Source organism: Aphanomyces astaci (genome assembly GCF_000520075.1).
Source record: "Aphanomyces astaci strain APO3 unplaced genomic scaffold supercont1.50, whole genome shotgun sequence".
Taxonomy (NCBI): domain Eukaryota; phylum Oomycota; class Saprolegniomycetes; order Saprolegniales; family Verrucalvaceae; genus Aphanomyces; species Aphanomyces astaci.
In genome coordinates, this window is record NW_009798313.1 from 1 (window position 1) to 21,616 (window position 21,616).

General features: G+C 47.5%; 9 protein-coding genes across 10 annotated transcripts; 5 read left to right on the forward strand and 4 right to left on the reverse strand.

The window, feature by feature from the left end:
• Window positions 1-57: 57 nt before the first annotated feature.
• On the forward strand, window positions 58-599 carry H257_13608 (hypothetical protein; the record flags this gene model as incomplete). Its single annotated transcript, XM_009841178.1, has 2 exons — window positions 58-285; window positions 318-599. 2 exons carry the CDS (start codon window positions 58-60, stop codon window positions 597-599), a joined length of 510 nt encoding a protein of 169 aa, XP_009839480.1.
• A 1,039-nt stretch (window positions 600-1,638) lies between these two features.
• Window positions 1,639-3,475, forward strand: H257_13609. 2 transcript variants are annotated; one of them, XM_009841180.1, is made up of 8 exons: window positions 1,639-1,967; window positions 2,020-2,143; window positions 2,205-2,262; window positions 2,317-2,482; window positions 2,557-2,695; window positions 2,891-3,044; window positions 3,097-3,146; window positions 3,279-3,475. In XM_009841180.1, exons 1-8 carry the CDS (start codon window positions 1,645-1,647, stop codon window positions 3,348-3,350), a joined length of 1,086 nt encoding a protein of 361 aa, XP_009839482.1. In that variant the 5' UTR covers window positions 1,639-1,644; the 3' UTR covers window positions 3,351-3,475. The 2 variants fall into 2 exon arrangements, with proteins under 2 accessions (XP_009839482.1, XP_009839481.1); XM_009841179.1 differs by having other exon boundaries at window positions 2,205-2,482; window positions 3,279-3,407.
• Window positions 3,476-6,144: 2,669 nt separating this feature from the next.
• H257_13610 (hypothetical protein) lies at window positions 6,145-7,973 on the reverse strand. The gene is made up of 8 exons (XM_009841181.1): window positions 7,847-7,973; window positions 7,737-7,787; window positions 7,558-7,663; window positions 7,305-7,510; window positions 7,068-7,247; window positions 6,856-6,972; window positions 6,483-6,802; window positions 6,145-6,406 (listed from the first exon to the last, which is right to left on the reverse strand). Exons 1-8 carry the CDS (start codon window positions 7,943-7,945, stop codon window positions 6,235-6,237), a joined length of 1,251 nt encoding a protein of 416 aa, XP_009839483.1. The 5' UTR covers window positions 7,946-7,973; the 3' UTR covers window positions 6,145-6,234.
• Window positions 7,974-8,060: 87 nt separating this feature from the next.
• On the forward strand, window positions 8,061-8,600 carry H257_13611 (hypothetical protein). The gene is made up of 3 exons (XM_009841182.1): window positions 8,061-8,202; window positions 8,254-8,365; window positions 8,415-8,600. The coding sequence occupies exons 1-3, from the start codon at window positions 8,078-8,080 to the stop codon at window positions 8,568-8,570; spliced, it is 393 nt and encodes a 130-aa protein (XP_009839484.1). The 5' UTR covers window positions 8,061-8,077; the 3' UTR covers window positions 8,571-8,600.
• Window positions 8,601-8,673: 73 nt separating this feature from the next.
• Window positions 8,674-9,683, reverse strand: H257_13612 (hypothetical protein). The gene is made up of 4 exons (XM_009841183.1): window positions 9,524-9,683; window positions 9,371-9,476; window positions 9,009-9,321; window positions 8,674-8,913 (listed from the first exon to the last, which is right to left on the reverse strand). The coding sequence occupies exons 1-4, from the start codon at window positions 9,673-9,675 to the stop codon at window positions 8,741-8,743; spliced, it is 744 nt and encodes a 247-aa protein (XP_009839485.1). The 5' UTR covers window positions 9,676-9,683; the 3' UTR covers window positions 8,674-8,740.
• Window positions 9,684-9,773: 90 nt separating this feature from the next.
• H257_13613 (hypothetical protein) lies at window positions 9,774-15,360 on the forward strand. The gene is made up of 18 exons (XM_009841184.1): window positions 9,774-9,801; window positions 9,872-9,961; window positions 10,022-10,161; window positions 10,223-10,390; window positions 10,442-10,583; window positions 10,631-11,019; window positions 11,082-11,847; window positions 11,904-12,710; window positions 12,762-12,907; window positions 12,949-13,035; window positions 13,141-13,239; window positions 13,307-13,570; window positions 13,673-13,720; window positions 13,987-14,120; window positions 14,312-14,365; window positions 14,454-14,575; window positions 14,656-15,053; window positions 15,115-15,360. Exons 2-18 carry the CDS (start codon window positions 9,937-9,939, stop codon window positions 15,154-15,156), a joined length of 3,831 nt encoding a protein of 1,276 aa, XP_009839486.1. The 5' UTR covers window positions 9,774-9,801; window positions 9,872-9,936; the 3' UTR covers window positions 15,157-15,360.
• Window positions 15,361-15,730: 370 nt separating this feature from the next.
• On the reverse strand, window positions 15,731-16,148 carry H257_13614 (hypothetical protein; the record flags this gene model as incomplete). Its single annotated transcript, XM_009841185.1, has 2 exons — window positions 15,731-15,846; window positions 15,881-16,148. 2 exons carry the CDS (start codon window positions 16,146-16,148, stop codon window positions 15,731-15,733), a joined length of 384 nt encoding a protein of 127 aa, XP_009839487.1.
• Window positions 16,149-17,354: 1,206 nt separating this feature from the next.
• On the reverse strand, window positions 17,355-18,616 carry H257_13615 (hypothetical protein; the record flags this gene model as incomplete). The annotated part of the gene is made up of 2 exons (XM_009841186.1): window positions 17,355-17,832; window positions 18,384-18,616. 2 exons carry the CDS (start codon window positions 18,614-18,616, stop codon window positions 17,355-17,357), a joined length of 711 nt encoding a protein of 236 aa, XP_009839488.1.
• A 550-nt stretch (window positions 18,617-19,166) lies between these two features.
• H257_13616 (hypothetical protein) lies at window positions 19,167-19,482 on the forward strand (the record flags this gene model as incomplete). The annotated part of the gene is made up of 2 exons (XM_009841187.1): window positions 19,167-19,345; window positions 19,389-19,482. The coding sequence occupies 2 exons, from the start codon at window positions 19,167-19,169 to the stop codon at window positions 19,480-19,482; spliced, it is 273 nt and encodes a 90-aa protein (XP_009839489.1).
• Between the last annotated feature and the right edge of the window lie 2,134 nt (window positions 19,483-21,616).

Genomic DNA, 21,616 nt, shown 5'->3' on the forward strand with positions numbered 1-21,616 from the left:
TTTTGTCGATTTCGGGTGTGCGTTGGCTGCCAAGGTCGACGAATTCGTCGACGTTCGATGCACTGCCAAGTTGCACGAGCTGTGTGGGGTACGTGCACACGCCGAAAGCACGTCGAAGAGCGAAAAGCACTGCCTCACGGGGACAAAAGCGACAAAAATCACTCTCTTCCGTGCCAGAAGTTTTGTCCGTCAACTAATTTTGTCGATTTCGGGTGTGCGTTGGCTGCCAAGGTCGACGAATTCGTCCACGTTCGATGCACTGCCAAGTTGCACGAGCTGTGTGGGGTACGTGCACACGCGGAAAGCACGTCGAAGAGCGAAAAGCACTGCCTCACGGGGACAAAAGCGACAAAATCACTCTCTTCCGTGCCAGTAGTTTTGTCGACTTCGGGTGTGCGTTGGCTGCCAAGGTCGACGAATTCGTCGACGTTCGATGCACTGCCAAGTTGCACGAGCTGTGTGGGGTACGTGCACACGCCGAAAGCACGTCGAAGAGCGAAAAGCACTGCCTCACGGGGACAAAAGCGACAAATTACTCTCTTCCGTGCCAGAAGTTTTTCGACATCGGGTGTTGCTGCCACTTCCGATTGTTGCGGTGAGACCTTTCACATTAGATAATTCGCATTGGGTTAAGCAGCGTGATTGTGAAAAAATTTTTTTTATAAGGAATCACAACCTGGCGTCGATTTGTTGGTGGTTTGGTCAAATAATGGGCCAAACGAACTCAATGGAATAACTGATTTTGGGGCCAATCACGGACTGTAAATAGTCTGTTAATAGTATGAAGCAATGGCATTAGGCAAAGTACCGACTGCAAATTTGAACACTTTTTCAAGGTTTTTTCTTAAGGCGGGTCTGGATCGCACCTCAGCCTCTTCTATATTTTTTTGGCGATATTTGGCAATATATTGAATTCTCCAAATGTTGGAACCAGTCAGAGAATTTTTCACTTTTTGCGGATTTTTTAGAAATTGAAAAAATATGGAAGATTTTGGCTGGTCTGGATGCCACGATACTCTGTCAGAAAACGGCCAGTTTGCCAGCAAAAAACCTGAATGTAAAAAATAACGAATTCTTAAAAGGACGTGTGTCTGGACGATTCAGAAATCATGAGAAGTCCTCCAGAGTTTTCAGGTGATTTGCCTCCATTATGCCATAAATGAAATACGCCGATTATATATATATATATTTTCCTGACACCTTCCCTGGCTCAACATTTGTGATATTCTTCAAAATTTCAGGAAAATTTCGAGGTATCCAGATTTCACGACGAACTTCTCGTGCCAGTTTTTATACTAGTACATGACTTTTGGGAACTGTCAGGTCTGCAAAAATTTCCCGAAGTCTCATATCCCATGAAAAAAGGAGAAAAGAAGTATCTACAAAGTTGTATGGATGCCGATTGTTTTAAAGTATCGAAGCATCCAGACGCACAAAATCCCGAAAAATGGAATATTTCGATTTTGGCAACTTTTTTGGCCATTTTATGCCATTTTTCATGGCATCCAAACCACTGTGTAAACTTTTTCAAGTTTACAGTTAATCGTGATCCCGGATATTTTTGGAGTATCCGGAGATAATTCTTTTTTGTCGAATTTTGAAGTTTTGATTGGCTTCTACCTACCATCATTCTGGTTTGTCACGATGGGTCGAACTACGAAGGTCGCCGCCAGCACTCCCAAGCCAAAGGCGGCCAAGCGATCGGCGCCATCCGACGAGGTCCAACCTGGCAACAAACCCGGCAATGAGGGTGAATCCACGTTCGCAGAGAACCCTTCGACCGGCGGCTGGGCCTTCTTGAAGCCGCCGTCCTCGTCGCAGCTCAAGAAGCCAAAGAAAGCTTCGCAGCGTTCAGACGACGACGTCGAGTTTCCACCTCTATCCGAGGCCGATACGGCTGTGTTTGACGACATCCTCCCACTGACCAAAGCTGGCAACACCAATGACTCCCTTCGCATTCTCGCGTGGTACGAGCCACCTCTCATCGATGTACCGGCCATAGTCTTCACTTCCTGACAGGAACGTGAACGGCCTGCGAGCCGTGTTAAAGAAGGACAACTACTTCCGCGCATACATTGCCCGCGAAAACCCGGACGTGTTGTGCTTGAGCGAGACCAAAATCGACGACGCGGCGCTGGGCCAGGTCGTCCCCATCATCATCCGCTTCTTTCGGAAACCCACCATCTGGTTTATCTGGTTCACAGGTCAAGCAAATCCTTCCCCAATATCCGCACCAGTACTGGAACTGCGCCGACCAAAAGGGTAGTTCTTTGTTGATAGAAACACATGTCATTATGATTGGACAACTATTCGTAGGCTACGCCGGCACGGCGGTGTTCAGCAAGGTTGAACCGTTGAGTGTCCGCACCAGTTTGGTCGTGGCCGGCCAACCAGACAACGAGGGACGCTTTGTCGCGCTCGAGTTTTCTTCGTTCTGGCTCGTGCATACGTACGTACCCAACGCAGGGCAAAAGCTCGAACGGTTCGTGTTCATATGTATAATTAGTCACTATAGCGCTATGATATATAAATATATATATATATATATATTTGTAGCTTGGCGTATCGCACTGAGAGCTGGGACAAGGCCTTGTTTGCCGAATTGAAAGCACTGGACCAGTCCAAGCCAGTCGTGTGGTGTGGCGACCTAAACGTTGCGCACCAAGAGATTGACATTCACGACCCCAAGGGCAACGTACGCTATCTATCTATTATACGTTTGATCTACAATATATTCTATAATATATATATACAATATATTCTATAATATATATATACAATATATTCTATAATATATATATACAATATATTCTATGATATATATATATATATAATATATTCTATAATATATATATATATCTACAATATATTCTATAATATTTGGATGTAGAAAAATAAAACGGCGGGGTTCACCGATGCCGAGCGCGAGAGTTTCGGGGGCTTCTTGGCCAGTGGTTTCGTCGATACATTTCGACACTTGAACGAACTCGCACAAGCGTATACTTACTTTTCGTATCGGTTTGGCGCTCGTGGCAAAAACAAGGGTAGGGACATATATATATGTAATTTAATCATATTTCACAACTTACGTGTTAGGCTGGCGGTTGGATTATTTCGTCGTGTCGTCCACGTTGTTGGACAAAGTGGTACGATATCCACTTTGACGTGATATATACATATTCGCACAGTGATTATATATACATATTTAGACAAGTATATATAGTTTAGTTATACAAGCATAAACGATCGGTTACAGCGTTCTTATAACTCTAGTGTAGGAAGACTCGTTCATTCGGCCGTCGATTACGGGCAGCGACCACTTGCCCATTGGATTGACTTTGAAGAAATAAAGATCGTGTTCTGTTTTAGTATCAGTTGAACAGCTCGAGTTTATGAGGAACCCAACCATCAAGATTGGGATCAAAATATACTTCGAGAAGTCTCAAAAATACACTTGGTTTCAATCTACTGCCCCATCATCAACCCTTGAACACCCCCCAACACTTCATGACGATTGGACAAATTTCCAGGCCCTGTCGAATCAAATCTCGCCGTCGAATCGAATCACGAATCGACGCTATTGGCTAATCCATTTTTGAGTGGATTTGATTGGCTCTTACAGAAAGGACAAGTCGATTCAACCAATCAGAACTCCAACTTGATTCAATACTGATTGGACAACCACGCGAATTTTGGAAGTTTATAGCGAATTCACAATAACTATTGTCGATTTTCTTCAAATTCCCAATTTTGCATGGTTCTTTCAATCGAGCACAACTAGAGCCGACGAGACATCTGATTAGCCAATATCCACTTCGCTCTTTCCAGTAGAAACTCGAAAATGGATTGTAGCCAATCAGCGACAAGTAGTTTCGGATTGACCAATGGGAGAGATTGGTGCTCGATTCGCTCGGGGATTCGATTGAACGGGGTCCGGAAATTCATACCGTAACTTCCTTATTTGTTGTCCCATTGCCCCATGTTATTATTTTTGAGCAATTTGTTTAAACATTCCACCTGCCCACGTTTTCTACGATGATTTGGCAAATTTCAGAAGTTTCTTATAAAAATCTCTTTTGACAGAAAGTGTGAACTGTCTGGGAACCATTTTATAAATACTACCTCTGTCCGAAAATGTTTGCACGTTTCGGAGAAAGTGAAGTTCGGAAAAGATTGCACGATTCGTACTAACGTTACTCTTGTTTGAATGGGAGCACATATAAAAAAGTCACTCAGCTCAATAGAAAAATACATATATTATTTAAACTCTCCCATGTCCAGTGCCGCAGATATTTCTGCAGCTAATTCCTCGACTTTCTCTTCCATGTCGGTAGTCGCTGCTTGTGGAAGATTGCCCGACGTTGTATTGCCTGACCGCGACGTAGTCGATGCTGGTACAGTGCTGGGCGGAAAAGTTCGCAGCTTCAACGATTTAGATATATAGAAAATTGTATGCACAGTAGTATACCAGTGAATGCAATTATAATAAAACTCGTTTCAACAAACGAAAGGGAAATTTCAGTGAACACATCCAATTGGATAAAACCCGTCGGAACTTCAACGAATGATGCCTGACTGTAACGTTACGCACATCATGTCGCAATTTTGAGCAAACGTTACCTGAATCAAATTTCGACATCATTTTCGAACTCAGGAGGGGGGTTTACCCTCCTACCGACCTTAAAACGCCAAGCGAAGCCCATCATATTCGTATTACATGAAACTATATTTCAATTACTGTTGGAATTGATTTTTCAAATGCACTCTCTACAGTTCGACTTGAAATTCTGTGGAAGACACGGACAAACTTTTCTTCGTCTCGGCGCTCGTCGATGTAGGCAAGGAGGGCATCCTTAAACGGAATGATGGTTTTGCGTCCCTGACCTCCCAGAGAGCCCTTGGAACCATGCCGTTTGCTGCAAAGGATAGCATGCTCATTGTTGCGCCAACCACGCCATGTGGAGCGTGCGATTTGCATGTCGACGTAGAACTTAGCTTCGTCCTGTAGTGGTAAGGCATGAAAGTGGGCTAAGAGGCACTTGCGGTCGCGTTTGTGTACCGGCGATACTGCTTCTTTGGTTTGACCGAAGTCATTTTGGACTTTGAGATGAAGTGATGTCGATGCAAATTTGAAATCCAAATTCAAATTAACCAATCACAGCGAGCTTAAAGTATGCCATGTGTTTTATCGACATGGATAAATTACTTTGTTTTTATCCAATCATATTGCCAGCACTACTTCGGGACAAAATGAAATTTTTTATTATTGCTATGTGCAACAGTCCGCGAACTTTTCCACCCACCACTGTATTACCTTGTGCATGTGGTTTCATCCGTAAAAATTCGTAACCGGATGTCCGGATACGCTGAAATGACAAGTGTCGTCGATGTTGTATGAAATAAAGTATTGGATTTGTTTCCGTCATGGCTCTTTCATTGGTTGGAATTTTGGTGCGAATACTTTTGATTGGTGACGCCCTGAATCTCCTCTTTTCCCCAGTACCTTCTGTTCACCAAGAATCGAAGAACTTCATGGTCATTTGTCGAAATCTTTGATTTGTGCAAACATTTTCGGACAGAGGTAGTACGTTTTTCTGACATACATGTGAATATATGAAAGATAATACATAACGTTACATTACGTTTCCAGGGTGTGCATCATGTATATTTTGTACAAGACTTCGGCATTCGCACACTTTGTTCGTATCCGTCGTCGTTTCCGATCTCGAGTCTACCAGGTGGACGCCCCATTTAGGAGCGTTCTTGGTCTTGGCATACTTTGTACCTATGCGACGTACAAGCAGGCGCTTATACACCACCACTTACCTAATTTTATTTTTTATAATGTATATTAGAAACTATACTAAAAGCAGGGGAAAAATGTAAAGAATAATAATATATGGTCAATAAAAATTTAAAATCAAAAACTACAAACATAATTTTTATTAACTGAATTTTTTTATTTAAATCAAAGCAAAATGCTGTTGTGTATTCTGGTGCCAGTAGCTGAAGACGTGTGAATGGGGCCACACATCAGAAAAAACTGTTTTCTACTTAGCAGCACTTGTCATGCTTCAAAGCGCTCGAGTTTTTTTATCCATTTTCTAGAATCTGAAATGAGGGGCCAGAGGCACCCGAATTGATTTGAGGATACATTGTGATTTACTAGTAACGTTATACAATTATATTAACGACAATGCAGTAGTACTGTACTAGTCCTTCTTATAGTACGTACTACTGCGACGCGTCTGGTTGGACGAGAATGGGCTTACGCGAGACGATGGATCCGTTGGACCGGCGACTGGGTTTTCGGCGGCCGCTTTTGCCAAAGAGCATCGGGTACCGCTTGGGCAAGTCGTTGAGCGTGTCCCGAGTAAACGTTTCAGTCACGATCTTGACTTGGGCTCTAATACACCACAATACAGAAGAAAGGCCCATCAAACAATGTACACACCATACATAAACACACATAATTTGCGTACATCAAGATGGCCTTGGACGCTTGCAGCTTGGCCACGTTCTTGCAGCTGTCCGCCTTGGTGATCTTGGCCGGCTTGAGCGTCGGCGACGACAGCTGCCGCTCCGAGTTGGTCAGGGCGTACTCGAGCGGCGGCAGGTAGTTGACGAACTTGTCGAGGCCCTTGAGGTGGCAGTCGAAGATGTCGGTCCTGGCTTGGATGTCGTCGCCGTGGATGACTTTGGCTTTGATTCGCTCCTTGATGGAGGCAGGAAATCCGTCCAGCTTGACCACTTGCTGCGTGCGCACAAGAATGCGGAACCGGTAGAATGGGATGCGCGTGATCTAGTATCGTACTAGTAAGCCATGCCTAGTAGTACTAGTCATCGTCGACGTACGGGGCACTGGGCCAGGTTCAAACTGCTCAAGTCTCGCAATTTGGTGAGCGCGTCGACGTGGTGCAGGTCCTTGATCCGATTGAACGACACGTCCAGCTTTTGTAGCATGCGGCATTTCTAGCAAGGTATATTATATGAGTCTCGGAAATATAGTTGATATACTAGTATATTATATATATATATATATATATATATATATATACATGAATTACCCCAAAGTCCTCCAAGCTGCGCAGTTTGTTGTGCGCGACGTTAACAATAAGCAATCGCGTTAACTTGGGCAGTTGCGACGACTCGACCAGTTCATTATGCGATAGATTCAAGATCTCAATTGGCATGTTTTCCGTCAACCCGCGGGTGGTCTTGAGCTTGTTGTGGGAAATGCTAAAGTACTAGAATATACATATATATTAATTCGAATCATGTTTAAATATATATACTATATATACCTTGAGAAACACGAGCTCAGAGATGCCAGTGATCTCGGTGATGTGGTTGTGGTCGAGAATGAGCTCCTGAATGTACCGATGGGTCTTGAGGTCCCGCATAACGGAGATGCTGTTGCGCGCAAAGTTGGCAATATGCAGCATCGGTCCGATAGCTTCCTGTCCGTCGACCCATGCGTTCTTGGCTGTGCATTGCGGTGGATCAAAATCTAGAGAACACCATCATGAAGGTGTGTCGAGGGAGTATGTGGTTAACCTAGCAGCGTGGTCAGGTGGTTGTTTTCGGCGTTGAGCGAGATCAAGAAAGGTAAGTGCGCGAGTGCCGCCAACGACTCGATCTGGTTGTTGGCGACGTCGACGTCCTACGACCGCCACAATGAGCACGTGTCACTTCCAAGATGAATTACTCGGACGAACGAGGTTCAAGCAATGTACCTGAAGGTAGGGGAAGTCCTTCAACACGTCGACCGCCGTGAGGTTGTGCTTCTGCCACGTTTCGTGTGAGTCGTCCGTCCATTTGATGAAGAGGATAGACACGTACTCACCTTGACGTCCAGTCTGGTGAAGATGTGCTTGTTCGTGATGGGATGCTTGCCGAGAAGACTCAGGTTCTCACGCACGACACTGCGCTCGAGCTGTGTCATGGTTCCTGCCTGGAAGTGCCTTTTGAACCGAAACGAAACCGACAAAGCTCATGTGAATTAATTATACTAGTACAGGTTATTTAATTACAGAGGTTATTATTAAACAGGTCAAACTCACAATTCCAACACAACATGGAAGACGGGCAACTCCACGAGTTTCTCGACGCAGTGGGCCAGCGCTACACGCCCGCCATTCCCGATGAGGTGATCGCGTACTACCTCGAGAGCGTCGGCTTCACAACAGACGACCCCCGCATGTACGTGTGTCACTAAGATGAGGCTCGTCCTCATGATGATGATGGTCCTAGCATCCGCATGGTTGCGCTTGTCGCGCAGAAGTTCGTGCTGGATGTGGCGCACGACGCCAAGCTGTTCCACCAGCACCGCTTGAACGGCCACACCGGTTCAGTCCACTCAGATGTACGTGCTACAGGTTTGGAGACATCGATGGCTCATGCGACATCCATAGAAAGTGTCGTTAACGATGGAGGATCTGGCGGCAAGTTTGCGGGAATACGGCGTGAACCTGTCCAAACCAGAGTACTTTTGCGACAGCGCCAGCACGCTTCAAAGCGTAGGGTCAGCACCCAATGCGACGGCAGGAAAACCACCGACTAAGAAGTAACTTCGACCCGATTTTTTGTCCTTCTGAAACCATATCAATTCGGCATGCGGCATGGTTAGTTTTGCATGACTTTGTAACTTGCCAAGTTCAAACCTGCACAGCGTCGCGTAGAACAAGCTGTCAAAAGATCTTGTACCGTTATATATAGCACAACACTATATACTGCGCTATTACAATTCAATGTGCGCTTCGACGTCGTTGTGCTCGTCCGCCTTTGCCTTCTCTTGTTTGTGCTTCTTGAGCGACTCAAACACCTTGTCCGTGTCGCTCACGCGGGCCTTCTTCAAAGTCAATGCTTCGGGGTACTTGGCCAACAGCCGCAAAAACATGACCGGTTCCTTGCCTACAAATCACATTATTACTGGAGTTACATATATATCCCCACTGGCGGTGTACAGTCATTCAATATCGGTGCTGGTGGTGGATGCATGCACCTACCCTTGTACTTGGCCAGCAGCGCGTCGACGTCCTCCGCTTCTGCGCCGTCTCGCGCATGAGTTGCTAGAAAGTGCTCAAGTCGGTTGCGGTTCCTCGTGGCAGCCTTGGACTCGTCCACGCACTCGCACGCTTCCTTCTGTCCCGCAGTGAAGGCGGGGCAGCCCATCATGTTGGGCCCCATCGCGTACAACTCGGCCGTTGTGCCGCACGACTTTTGCAGTTCTGTGGTGGGTTCCAACGCACACTTGTCCTTCATGCACTTGGAAAACTTCTTTTCGCACAAGGTCTTCGAGATGCCGCAAATGCCATAGCACTACAGATCAACTTCAATTGAGGGCTGAGTGATGGGTTGATGGAGGTACCGCGTCGTGCCAGTTGCAACAGTCGGTAAAGTCCAAGTTCTCGTCACCCATGAGCTGGAACCCGATGCTGTCGGTGCCACACCCGTTGGCCCACACCTTATACTTCCTACAACCCCGTTCAGCTCATTCAGACCCTTCCACGGTGTGACTTACTTCTTAGGCGATAGCACAGTCTTAACACCCCGCTTCGGCTTGCAAATGGTAGACTTGGGCTCGCACACTTGGTCGTGACTGAACATGGACGACACCACCGTCGCAAGGACCAGCCATGCCAGCACTGTGTGGCCAATCTTCGTGCTCATCATGTTTCGAATGGAACAGTGGCTGTATCCGGATAATCGAACAATTCGTAAAATATGCATTTTTGAAGCATAGTAGCCGTTACAGTGTGACAGTTTCACGACGGCACTTTCGCCCAGTTCATGTAGACGGTGCGTGTATACTACTAGTATGACGATGAGGCTACGTACGTGTAACTTGGGTTGGCTGCTGTGAGCGTAGGTTCAGTCCTGTCAGAGGACTGCTCTTCGTACATCGTCTCGTCGAACCTCAAGTTGCTGGAGATCATGCTTGGCCGCAGTGATTCACAAAGTAATACCTTTGCTGCTTTGTATCCTCGAATCAATGTATCCATCGTGATAGTTGTCATAGCACGAACACGTGACAATGCGGTGGTCCAAAAGTCGTCCATGGATGCCATGATCGACAACGCATCCAGCCACTTGCAAGCACAGTCAACCGGCATCAACCCTGCCCACCCAACTAAAGCGCAACCAACATCACCACCATTGGTATTTGTTCCTGTCGTTTGATTGCTCTAGTGTAATCATCCTTGCGATGTTGACCTAATAGCCAAACAACATCCACGAAGAAGTACCAGAGCACATGGAGAACTTCCCCCTCGTGCCGCTGGAAGTGATCCCGAAGCTCACCACATTGCGACTGCAAGAATGCCGAGCCGAGTTGTTCAAGCTTGCAGACACTCTGACTGGTGACGCCGACGACGTGGCCCTCGGACTAGTAAGTGCACATCGCTAGGTAGTTACAGGTACTCATTTTTGATGTGACTAGTATATCAAGAAGCAGCTAGCTAGTGTCGCCGCGGAGCTCGAAGACCGACGGGCCAAGCAGCGTATCGCCGACTTAATCGCTGGAAATGTAGTGGCACCACCCGTTGGAATCATCTACACACCCATATCCCCTGCTAATATAAGTACACGATTGATAGCTTCAAGGAGAAATACATGACAATACATGTAGATCGCCTCCCTCCACCAGTTCTGAACATGCAGATGTCGACACAATCAGCCGCAAATGCTACCGTCGCCACCTCGAAACCATCTATTTCAACACCTTCCTTTGAAACGCCACCTCCAAAGCTCCAGCCAAAGCCATTGTCCCTTCGAGAAATGAAATCGTTGGCCAAAACCACCAAAATGACACCCGACGAAAGCGCCAAGTTTATCATCCAAGGCACGACCTCGGCCCGGAAAAAGAAACGACTCGCCCATAAAGTAAAGAAACGAAAACAGCAGCAGACGCTACCCACTCCCGAAGACTTGCTCCAAGCTCAACGACACGAGCGACGGAAGCTCGCCCACGACCGCCTCGTCGCCCGCCAAGCCAAGATCACCCTCAAGAAGCAAAAGGTTGGTATATTTGCTCTACTTTGTATTCGGAAGGGGGTTACACTATGGGGTGAATACATTAGGACTTGCAAGCCAAAGCTGCTGCTGCTGCCGCCGTCGCCGCGGCAATGGAAGGTCGTCACAAAGACGACGACTCGAGTGAATCAGATAATGACGTTGTGGACGTGGCCCCTACTAGCTCGGACGAGGATATCGCGGAGGTCGAACCAGAAACACGAGACGACCAACCGCCACCACCTCTGGTTGTTACCTTCAATGACGTGGCATCCTCCACAGGATTGGTCGCAAGTACATTCGAAGTCGACGACCGCATCAGTCGTATCAACGCCCACCTGTGCAACGTGCAAGCTGAAGACAACTTGCGCGTGTTGAAAAGCAGCCGTCAGCAGAGTCGTAATCGGGAAGGACAAAGCTCTACAGGGACACTGGTAGATAAACCAAACCAAGAGGAGGAAGCGGGTCCAGAAGATCACGTGGCCACACGAGTGGACTCGCAAAGGAGGGAAAATGACATGACGTGGCATCATCCCAGTCGTGCAGGGGACCTCCAGAATCAAGAGACGTTATCCAGCCAAGGGCCTGTCGAGGCCAGCTCTGTTGCTCTCTCCAATGACCATAATCACTCATTGACGGAAGAAGAAATGGCCTCCACCCGTTCCACACGACCTGACGAACGCGATGACAACAACGACGAGGACAACGATGACGACTGCTCCGATGGTGACGAGAATGGTGACGAAGGTGATGACGAAGAGGTGGATGGTCCAGATGACCCCAATTTGTACAACAAGTCGAAGTTTCACACTAACACGTACATGGCCGTCCAAGGTACACAGATACACCTGCTAGTTCGTCCGATACAAAGAACCTACGGTTGCATGTAGACCACGACCAGCCGACGACCGCCGCTCCAACTGCATCAGCAGCAACATCTCCCTCCTCCTTGTCCTCTCTGCCGGAATGGTTCCAAGACCAGCGCAAGTTGATTCACCACATCGTCACACAAGTCGCCCCACCACCACCATTATTACATGACAAAATGGACACAGGCCGACCAGTACCCTCCTCACCTACAGACAGCTCAACTACTCTAACCCACCAAGCGACGAATCACTCACGTTTGACTGCCCACACTACGGGGACGAATGGAGCCGGCGCCGCAAGAAGGATCCTGTCCAACTTGATGCGAGATACATCACGCATCAAGGCGTGTCAAGTCAGTGTCGAAAGCGCCCTAGAGTGTCTTACACAACCAGTTGCTCACATCGAGCCAGCAGCAGCAACGACGGCAGAAACATGTACAAACATGGCGGCTAGTAAAAAGAACCCGCGGCCTCGCTCGTGCACACAAGGGCTTATCTCTCAGAACAAGACAATCGAGTCCGAAGTGACGAAGCCACCTCAGCGCCAGCCTTCACGGACTCCCGCGTCATCTCCCCCAACGAAGATGCTGCTTCCGCTGGTCGCACCAGTGCCAGCTAGACCCGTCACGGACTACTCGAGTGTGTTTCGCAACTTTTACTGCATCATGACGTCGTTTTACGAACGCATGAAAACCGACCTGACGACAACGTCAACGTCCAAACACATCATTCAAAACCGCGACGTGGCGATTCGGTTCCAATGCAAGCTCTACACTGTGTGGAAGAATGTCATGCACGACTACACGACCGTGTTTGGCGGCGCCCAAGGTATACATCGTAATATATATATTTATTTATCACGACTGATATGTTTGATAGGTCAACAACTGACAGCAAGAAGCCGGGCGCTGGACTCGGCGTGCGTCTATGATGGCTCGACCAGCACACCGTTCACAGCCCAATATCGCATCAATTCCCAAGCACGACAAGAAGTGGTTGGCATTGTCGTCGAAGCGTTGAAAAAGGTACATAAATAAATATATATTTGTTGTTGACTGTGGTGTAGCTGCCGGATTGGGATGAGCTTCCCGTCGACTTGGGGTTGAATACGACATGGAATCTGCTATGGACGTGGAGCAAGCCCCGCGTGGATGTACGTTGTCGTTCTCTGTGTGTTTGAAATGCGTTTGAAATCCTTAAAAACCAATATCAAATCGTTTGAAGCGTATTTGAAATCATTTAAAAATCATCCACGTAGCGGCAATCGTTGCTGTGTTGGCAAAAGGTCAACCACTTTGCTGGCGCAAAAGCCCTTACAAGGAAGGACATGCTCAAGAAGAGTCTACAACGTTATGCGGTACCCCCCACTCTATAGAATTGTGTATTATTCGACACTAGCAAGTTCGTTTATTGTTATGTATTAGGCGATGGGGGACAAGATGAAGGCTAGCTTTGACATTGCGCCCGAGACGTTTATCTTGCCGAATGAGTACATTCCGTTCGTCCAAGCGTTCAAGCGGCGGGCAGATGCGATCGGGTCATCCAAGAACTTTTGGATCATGAAACCCGTCGCGCTTTCGAGAGGCCGCGGCATCTCCCTCCTCAACGACCTCGGGCAAGTTACGTATGGCCAAGCTGTGATTCTGCAAAAGTACATTGAGAACCCGCTCTTGTTGGACGGATTCAAGGTAATCTAATATATATATATATATATATATATATATATATATATAGCCTGCATAGCGACTTGTTGTCCTGACCATATCTAATTAACGTTATTATGCCTACAGTTTGACCTGCGGCTATACGTACTCGTGACATCGTTCAATCCGTTGGAGGTAATGAATACACACGACTACACCATTTTTCGTTTAAGTTCAGGTTATTTCCGGTATATTTCGTCCGACGCACAACTGATTCACGCCTTGTGCGTTATGTTCGCCGAACATTCGATATATTCCTACTTGAATCAGTTGTGCATCGGACGAAATATACCGGAAATAACCTGAACTTAAACGAAAAATGGTGTAGTAGAGTGCTGCTCTGCAACTTGTAGAGCAACGGTGGATACATCATATCTTGAATGGTTTGCTTGGTTTTTTAGGCGTTCTTCTACAACGAAGGGTTTGTCCGCATCTGCACGCATCGCTACAACACCGACTCGGAAGACATGAACGATCTGTTTATGCATTTAACCAACAGCAGCATCCAAAAGCATGGACACATGGACCAAGTGTCGTACGTATTTTTAGTCTATCATCGTATTCTCCGTGTTATAAATATAATCACCAAGATGATGATACGAATCACTTTCTTCAAGTGGGATCCGTGGTTTTGATAAAAATATTTGCTTGGAAGGCAAAGGATATATTTTTTGACCTCGAAAATAATTTACCTTCTCATGCGTTATATCTATGTATATCATGTAGAGACAACCCCGTAAACAACGCAGAGGCCACCGAAGCTGGCGGGACCAAGGCTAGGTATGATTATCTTCCACGTTTAAGAGGACTTTCGCCATATCCAGGCTGTATACAATTATTTATCTAACCCCATATATATTTATATTAGTTTGGCGTATTTGTGGTCGAGGCTCGCGGCGGCACATGCGCCCGTGGATACAATCAAAGCAGCAATTTTGGACGTGATCATCAAGTCGCTGGTGGCGGGCGAAGACTCGATTCCGTTTCAAGGTATCAAAATATCTATATAAATATGTATGATCAAATCCCACATCTATATATATATACATATTCGTCCATACCTACGCTAGTCAACTCGTTTGACTTGTACGGGTACGACATCCTCTTGGACGAGTCGTTCCGGCCGTGGCTGATTGAAATCAACTCGTCGCCGTCGATGGGCCGTGACAACTCCCTGGATTACGTCATCAAGGACGCGCTGATTTACGATACGATGCGCCTCGTGCGGCCGCTCCACTTCGATCGCGCCGCCCTCCTGTCCGTACTCAACCGCCGGGCACACGACCTCGCGCAGGAGAAGAAGCGACCGAACCAGCTGCCTCCGACGGAGGTGGAGGCGCGCGCACTTCAACAGCTCAACGAGGACCTGACCGAGATCTTGCACGGGGAGAGGCCGAGGCAATATGGAGAGATGCCCCAGCATATGGGCAACTTTCAGCGCATTGCGCCCAGTGCGATGCATCACCAGGTACAACGAACGATATCAAATTGGCACTTGGGAAGGAGGATTGACTAGGTAGGTGGTGTAGGTGATCAAGGTCAAACGAAGTGCATTTCGAGAGACTATATAACCCCGCGACTGCCTCAAAATATCTCACTTAGTTACTAGGAAAACCTACAGTATGCGGACCTGCGATACTGTATACTAATTACGTAGTATTTCGTAGCTCATGGTAGGGTACTAGGTACTTCCAGTACTACTGTACCTAAAAACATCTGATCAAGTCCATCGCGTCGATTTGAAGCTTGTAGCCAGACCTCGTACCACCCGTATCGTACCATAGTAAAAGATGATTAGGGTGTTTTGTCGTAGATTAGTAGATTAGGTACATATTTACAGCAAAACAACTCATTCCTATTGCGCGTTGTGTTGCACTTATTATATATCAGTGGGCGCGACTACTCTATGGCATGTACATGCACGAGCTATCCTCCGCCTAACGGGACTCGTCTTGATCACTAATTTACGAATCCTTCTTGATTGCCGGCGCGGAGGGCTACTGCTGTCTGTCGGATGATGGTAGGAAATATCGTGGTTGTTGCTGTGAACTGGCTTGGATTGGTTGGCGAGGGCGGCTACCCCCACATTGCCAATGTCACTACAGATCCTGGCGTTAGTGACCATGCAACAAGGAATGTGGTTGGTTACCTGTGGTCGTCCTGTGTGTGGTCACAGTAGTCAGCGGCTTCTCCGTGCTCAAACTTGGCCCGCCGCTGGGAGCTCTTCTTGGGCTTGGGCTTCTCACGGAGAAACGCAGGTACTCGTCCAAGAAAGTGTACACTCGAAGCACGCACTTGGTTTCTTGGACGAGTACTCGCGTTTCTTGATAAAGTCGCCCGACCGGCCGTCGTCGTTGGACATGGAGCCACTTAACATCATCGACTTCACTATGGCTTGTGCCTTGCATGCTTTCTTGCAGTCTTCAGGCTGCGAAAACAGCACAATGGCCACGCCGCGACTCGCTCGGGTGTCCTTGTGGCGCAACAGCGTCACCCGTGCAATCTTCCCATACCCAGTGAACAGCTGGACGACGATGTTGTTCGTGTACGCATACGGAAGCATGGACACGCTGTCGATTGGTGCGGTAGGTCGATGGCGCGGACAGATTCTCGTTCATGATCTTGTAGTTCAAATTCCAAGCAGAAATTACTCAATTTGCTTTGAATTCGAGTCGAACCATCATTGTAATTTGCTGCATTTTCGTATTCTTCGAATTCTATTGGCTGCATTGCCCCTTCGAAAAGGCGACAACACTGTATTGGATTGGAAAAAGTCGGACCGACCATCCAACGCAAACCTGATTGGTTTAAATTCGCAAGAATTGCGGACGTTTTCAGCACTTAAGAACTGGTTCACACATTTCGAGTTGGACATTAGGATATTCCCGCATATGGACCAAACGTGAAATGGTGCGCTGAATCAAAGTTACATTGGAACCGAAGTGTGATTCGCAACATTGAAGGTGCAGAGCTCAAAAATGTGCCCACGGCGAGTACTCCAGGAGTAGTTGTATTTGAAAACGAAACATATTGAAAATTTATTATTCACGTCGACGTAGCGGAATGATATTAAACATGGCTACGCATTATAGCCAAGCGAGCAAACGTCGTCACCATATTCACTTGAGACAACCTACGCTGGCGACCTTGTTCCGTGAGACCCCAAGAGGATGAAATCCTCTCAGTGATTGTGGTAAAAGCAGCAATGACGGAGGATGAGATATACGGGCGGCTCAAAGGCCCCCCAGTCGCGCTGCGGTAGATATCATGGAGTCCGTTGACATCAAATTTCCACTCACAATATGTCTTGCCTTGTTTCTTTGTCAAATCTTGTGTGTCATCTTGTGCAGAGGAGGAATGTTGCGGGTTGGAGAACCACACCATCAATAGTGCCAGGCGGTTGCGACATCAACCGAGGGCAACTTGAAGTCCTCTGGCAGGAAGTGCCATCTTCCACTCCAAAAGTGGACCGGGTGGACTGGAGCATTGTCGTCCACAGCAGTGGTGACAACATCACGACTGCTTGTGCCAGCAACCCTTGTGACGGCGTTGTTGAGAAGTCGCTCGAGGAGTGAATGTGTGATGTTGCCCGATGTGATACCCTTCTCGTCAAGAATGACCTCGAGGACAGTTCGGATTTCTCCTGGAAGGTCACGTATAGCGGCCAAGTTTGTCTCAAGTTGGGAATGCAGACTGACGTGCGGAGGGATTCCAGTTGGTTGCATCATCGTGGAGGCAAGGGTAACCTTGGGGGCCAACCGCGTCACCATCAATGGGTCCCCAAAAAAAAGAACACTGGACAGCAAGGGGTGATTCGATGGAAAGCATTCTCGAGGAACGTCTTGTGGTAGATCAATGATGCCAGACAGCTCTTCAAGACTCCTCGTAGTTCTTCATGGCGCCACAGTCGCGGAAATACCAGTTGGCCGGAGGCACTCACGGCATCATCGCTGCCAACAATGAAGTGAGGAGGCAGCACCGCAAAGTCACCACTGCCCAGAGGAAGTCCAGCCCCAACGCGCCCAACGTATTGATCCCCTGCGCCATCGTAATGCACGTACCGCTCAACCACGCTGCCGATTGACCAGCCACACCTGATGCAAACGTTGAAGATTGAAGGCCCCGACGTACTGCCAGCAATAGCGTAAGTAGCTGCTACTTTTCTCAAGGAGTGGGTTCCAATCGTGTTGATTGACAGGCAGAGAAGAACCAACGAGCTGACTGAGGCTACGACCAAAGCGGTCACGCTGCAACGGTCCGGAAAACAAATTCCCCGAATCGTGGGAAGGCTTGCAGGCGAGGTATATTCCCAACGCTAAAATACAGCATGTTTCTGGCTGCAAGGAATTGGCATATATGTACTTGGGGTCGTGACGCTTCGTCCCGCCTTGGTCAGTTTTAGACTTGAAGAATGTGACTTCAATGGAGTCACCCTCGTCGCTATGGTGATCGATGCGAACAGTCTCAGTCGAACGTGAACGACACATTTGGTTCCACGAAAGTACAAGAAACAAGTGAGTGAATGAAACCACCATCAAGCTTGCTGAGGCTTGGTGAAAACGAAGCTGCTGCTTTCCAGACTCTTTATTGTACCGGCCAGTGTCTCTGTTGCGCATAGCCTTCTTATTCCTATGGATATTGTGTTGGAGTCTGACAAAATGGGGTCATACCTTGATAGATGGAGGTCGCATCAGAGACAAATCCACTTGGGAGCGCCACATTTTATCTGTTGTAGTAGTCTTTGATGGCCGATCTGTAGCCTGACAACGTTGACAAGGATACACCATCGTTCTTGTACTTGTGCAGTACAAACTCTGTGAAGTCTTCATAAGTGAAGACGTCAAGGTTGATAGATCCGTCTGGGTTTATTGAACCGGTTCGACCTGCTACACGCAGCCACGCAACAATATGCCGCAGTCCACCGCGGTAGCACTTCTTGGAGCCGTCGGCTAAACGATTATCTCGTAGGTCTTGCACCGTTGTTGCCTGCTGTCGGGTCGAGATGACGTTACGCGATTCATCATCTGCCATGGTCCAGGCAGTTTTTGCCAATCATGTTCAACAGGACACGTGGTCTGACTTTTTCATGCAAAAAAAGTCTCGACGTATTTGACTTGAATGCTGTATTCAGAGAACATCGAACGAAAGAAATAAGTCGGATCCCTCGTCCGACGGTCACTTGATTTTAGTATATTCCATCCGACTTTATCCTGCTAATGCACCTCACGGCGCTGAGCGATCTGCTCCAGCCAGCGGAGGAAGATTAGCAACATGTAGTAAGCATGCATACGTCTCTACTGCCACCTTACATGCCTGTTGACTTGACGTGTCCATCCTGTGTCGTCTGCCAGGGAACGTTGATGACAGACAACACATCCCTTACCAAATGCTCAGATACCACCATAAACGTTCTGTGAATGCACTCAGCGACGACAAGTACAAACCCTGGATCTACGAATACGACAAATCATTCCCCATGATCTGAAAGCAATATGGGCCGACGACGCGAACTCAACCAAAGTAAGCACTCAACTGATAGCAACCACCTATGAATATGACCATTCAAACCTGTAGATTCAATATGCTGTTCAAGCAGGAAGCGATGACCAAAGACGTCTTTCTGGGGAACATCCATTCCAAACTGCGACGACGTCACTATCAAGATGGTGTTTTCCAAAGCCACCGCCTGGATGAAATTGGCCTCGATCTCACAAGCTCAGACTCGTGGCCCTATCGCATGCGCTGTGCGAATGCATCACCGTGGGAGACCACTTACTTGATGGGGTTTGTATGGTCCTAATAGCAAGTTGTGTGTATATGCCCACTCTGGTGCAGCACAAGCGACGTGGGACGCCAAGACGGACACGCTAGTTCCTATCCTCAAGGACGAGTGGTAGATGTATATCGTTAATCTTGGTTAGTATGAATACTAGAAGTAGTCTGCTTCGTACTAGTACATACAGTAGTAAAGGATCGGTATGTTTAACACAAACGACAAGATACGCGGGTCCAGTTGCAGCGCCTGTTCATCTCGTGGCTGGCGTCGCTTGGGATGACGAAGATGCTAGTGCACTCCACTTCGCCGCTACCGCCGTGTACATCGCCAGCATCGTTGAAAGAGCTATGATGTGACGTGATCAAGCTGATCCACAGATGTTGTATATTCGAGTGAGCGTTGAGAACAATAGAGAGTGTGCTAGACAATTTGGCTTGGGGGATGGTACAAGTCGTATAGTGTGAAGGGAAGGAGGGATACATAAGGGCTGTGGAGGTGCAGGGGTTGTAGTCCCTGCTACAGTATTCTGGCGATCTACATACACTATAAGCTAGTTAGTCATGATGTCGTGAATGCTGGTTTTAACCTCGTAAATGGGGTTTGTGTGCTTTCACACGTAGATAAACCACAAGCAAAATCGTTGTGGAGGGGACTGAAGACCGTGGGGGTTATACACGATGTAGGGGTTGCATTGATACAGCTGTAGAGATTTACACGCACTATGAACAAGTGCGCATAGTGGCTGATACCTCTAATTTCAGGTGTGGATTCGCCGCCACTCTGACCCAAATAGCTAGCACATACTAGTACATGCATAACTATCAGTAGTCGTAGCGCCCGTCAACTGGTTATTCACACCAAATCACATTGCACACACGTAAACACGCAAGGGAACATCATAAACCATACGTCGCATTTCCATCTCAATGCGACTACTTGCATGGTTGAGGACTATGGTAGAACTCTTCGCCTTGGTTTACTCTGTAGTGGAGTTGCTCGTCATTGATGCGAGCAACATGGACGGGCAAATTCACCAGTATATCATCTCCTCTCGTTATCACTATGCTAGTTGAGTTGTTAGTTAAGGTACTAGTACTACCAAAGCACAAAAGCACAGCAAACAGCCTCGGAGAGTCTACTCAGCAATTTTTGATTTCCAGGAATAATTAGTTTTGATTGGATACGTGTATGTATTTATAGCCAATCAAAGTCTTCAAATAACTTCATTGTGTAATTTGCTGACAAGGGCCGACTGAAAATGGACTTGTGCTAGCTGGGTGTCCTAGACGCCCAATGCCTTCCGTTGCAGTCGCAAACGAGGCATATCCTTTGTGCACCGTACGATCTAACTACGAGTATTGTGCATTTCACCCGAATTTGGTCATTTCGCTAAATTACATTTGTAGTTAAGCTTGAACAAATCAGACTAACGTTATACAATGATCACACCATATACAGTATGTGGTTTTGCCCAATTTGTGAACAGTAACAATTGAACCATATGATTGGTCTAAAAGGCAACGTTTTCAGCCAATTAGGTTGTCAATGTACTCAAGCAAGATCTTAGAGAACTTCTTCACTCTGGTAGAGTACGCGATCGGTACATGCTTGTGTGGCCGTGTACACTGGTCGACGATTGTGCGAGTTGTTTCTACCACGTACTTATGCGTGTATTACAAGCATGCGAATGTCGTATATGAATAGATTGCACTGTAGGGACATGTACGAAGAGATGCGGCGTCCAACAGGACTGGACAACGCGGCTGAATGTGTTGCTGTCGAAGAACAAGGGCGTACGTGGAGAGTGCAATCAATGATGCAGTTAGGATCGCGCAATTCTGTTAGTCGTTGTGTTGTAATGGTGTGTGACTATGTATCGAGTGGAGCGTGACGGTGTCTGTCTTACATTGATATGGCCTGCAATCTCGTATGTGTACAAGATGATGTGGGCGTCCACCATGTTGCGTTCAACGATTCGTCTTGCGAACTGCAGCATCGAGGCTATTTTTGTGCTCGTCAAAGTATGGCAGCAGCCCGTGGACGGCACCCCCACCGTTACGGAACGTGTCGTTCGAGGCAGCCCTCCACCCACCTTAGGTAAGACCCTCCACACTCGACCATGTCGTCACCTCTTGTCCACGGTAGTCGCACGTCGAGCCACCGCTTCAATTTCTGTCTACGCATTCGAGGAAGTTCTCTCCGAGCAGATCCTGCAGGAACAAGACCAAGCTGCCAAGTCGACAACCGTCGGGCTA

What these genes read in the sequence shown, in the direction of transcription:
- H257_13609 (XM_009841179.1), top strand. Translation starts at nt 1,645, where the DNA reads ATGGGTCGAACTACGAAGGTCGCCGCCAGCACTCCCAAGCCAAAGGCG. An exon ending in GCAGGGCAAAAGCTCGAACG is followed by an intron (nt 2,483 to 2,556) that starts GTTCGTGTTCAT and finishes ATATATTTGTAG; the next exon opens with CTTGGCGTATCGCACTGAGA. An exon ending in TTCACGACCCCAAGGGCAAC is followed by an intron (nt 2,696 to 2,890) that starts GTACGCTATCTA and finishes ATTTGGATGTAG; the next exon opens with AAAAATAAAACGGCGGGGTT.
- H257_13611 (XM_009841182.1), top strand. Translation starts at nt 8,078, where the DNA reads ATGGAAGACGGGCAACTCCACGAGTTTCTCGACGCAGTGGGCCAGCGC. An exon ending in ACAACAGACGACCCCCGCAT is followed by an intron (nt 8,203 to 8,253) that starts GTACGTGTGTCA and finishes TGATGGTCCTAG; the next exon opens with CATCCGCATGGTTGCGCTTG. An exon ending in CCGGTTCAGTCCACTCAGAT is followed by an intron (nt 8,366 to 8,414) that starts GTACGTGCTACA and finishes CGACATCCATAG; the next exon opens with AAAGTGTCGTTAACGATGGA.
- H257_13610 (XM_009841181.1), bottom strand. Translation starts at nt 7,945, where the DNA reads ATGACACAGCTCGAGCGCAGTGTCGTGCGTGAGAACCTGAGTCTTCTC. An exon ending in CCACCTGACCACGCTGCTAG is followed by an intron (nt 7,511 to 7,557) that starts GTTAACCACATA and finishes GGTGTTCTCTAG; the next exon opens with ATTTTGATCCACCGCAATGC. An exon ending in CTGAGCTCGTGTTTCTCAAG is followed by an intron (nt 7,248 to 7,304) that starts GTATATATAGTA and finishes TGTATATTCTAG; the next exon opens with TACTTTAGCATTTCCCACAA.
- H257_13612 (XM_009841183.1), bottom strand. Translation starts at nt 9,675, where the DNA reads ATGATGAGCACGAAGATTGGCCACACAGTGCTGGCATGGCTGGTCCTT. An exon ending in GTTGCAACTGGCACGACGCG is followed by an intron (nt 9,322 to 9,370) that starts GTACCTCCATCA and finishes GTTGATCTGTAG; the next exon opens with TGCTATGGCATTTGCGGCAT. An exon ending in GCTGCTGGCCAAGTACAAGG is followed by an intron (nt 8,914 to 9,008) that starts GTAGGTGCATGC and finishes TGTGATTTGTAG; the next exon opens with GCAAGGAACCGGTCATGTTT.
- H257_13613 (XM_009841184.1), top strand. Translation starts at nt 9,937, where the DNA reads ATGCTTGGCCGCAGTGATTCACAAA. An exon ending in CATATCCCCTGCTAATATAA is followed by an intron (nt 10,584 to 10,630) that starts GTACACGATTGA and finishes CAATACATGTAG; the next exon opens with ATCGCCTCCCTCCACCAGTT. An exon ending in CACGTACATGGCCGTCCAAG is followed by an intron (nt 11,848 to 11,903) that starts GTACACAGATAC and finishes GGTTGCATGTAG; the next exon opens with ACCACGACCAGCCGACGACC.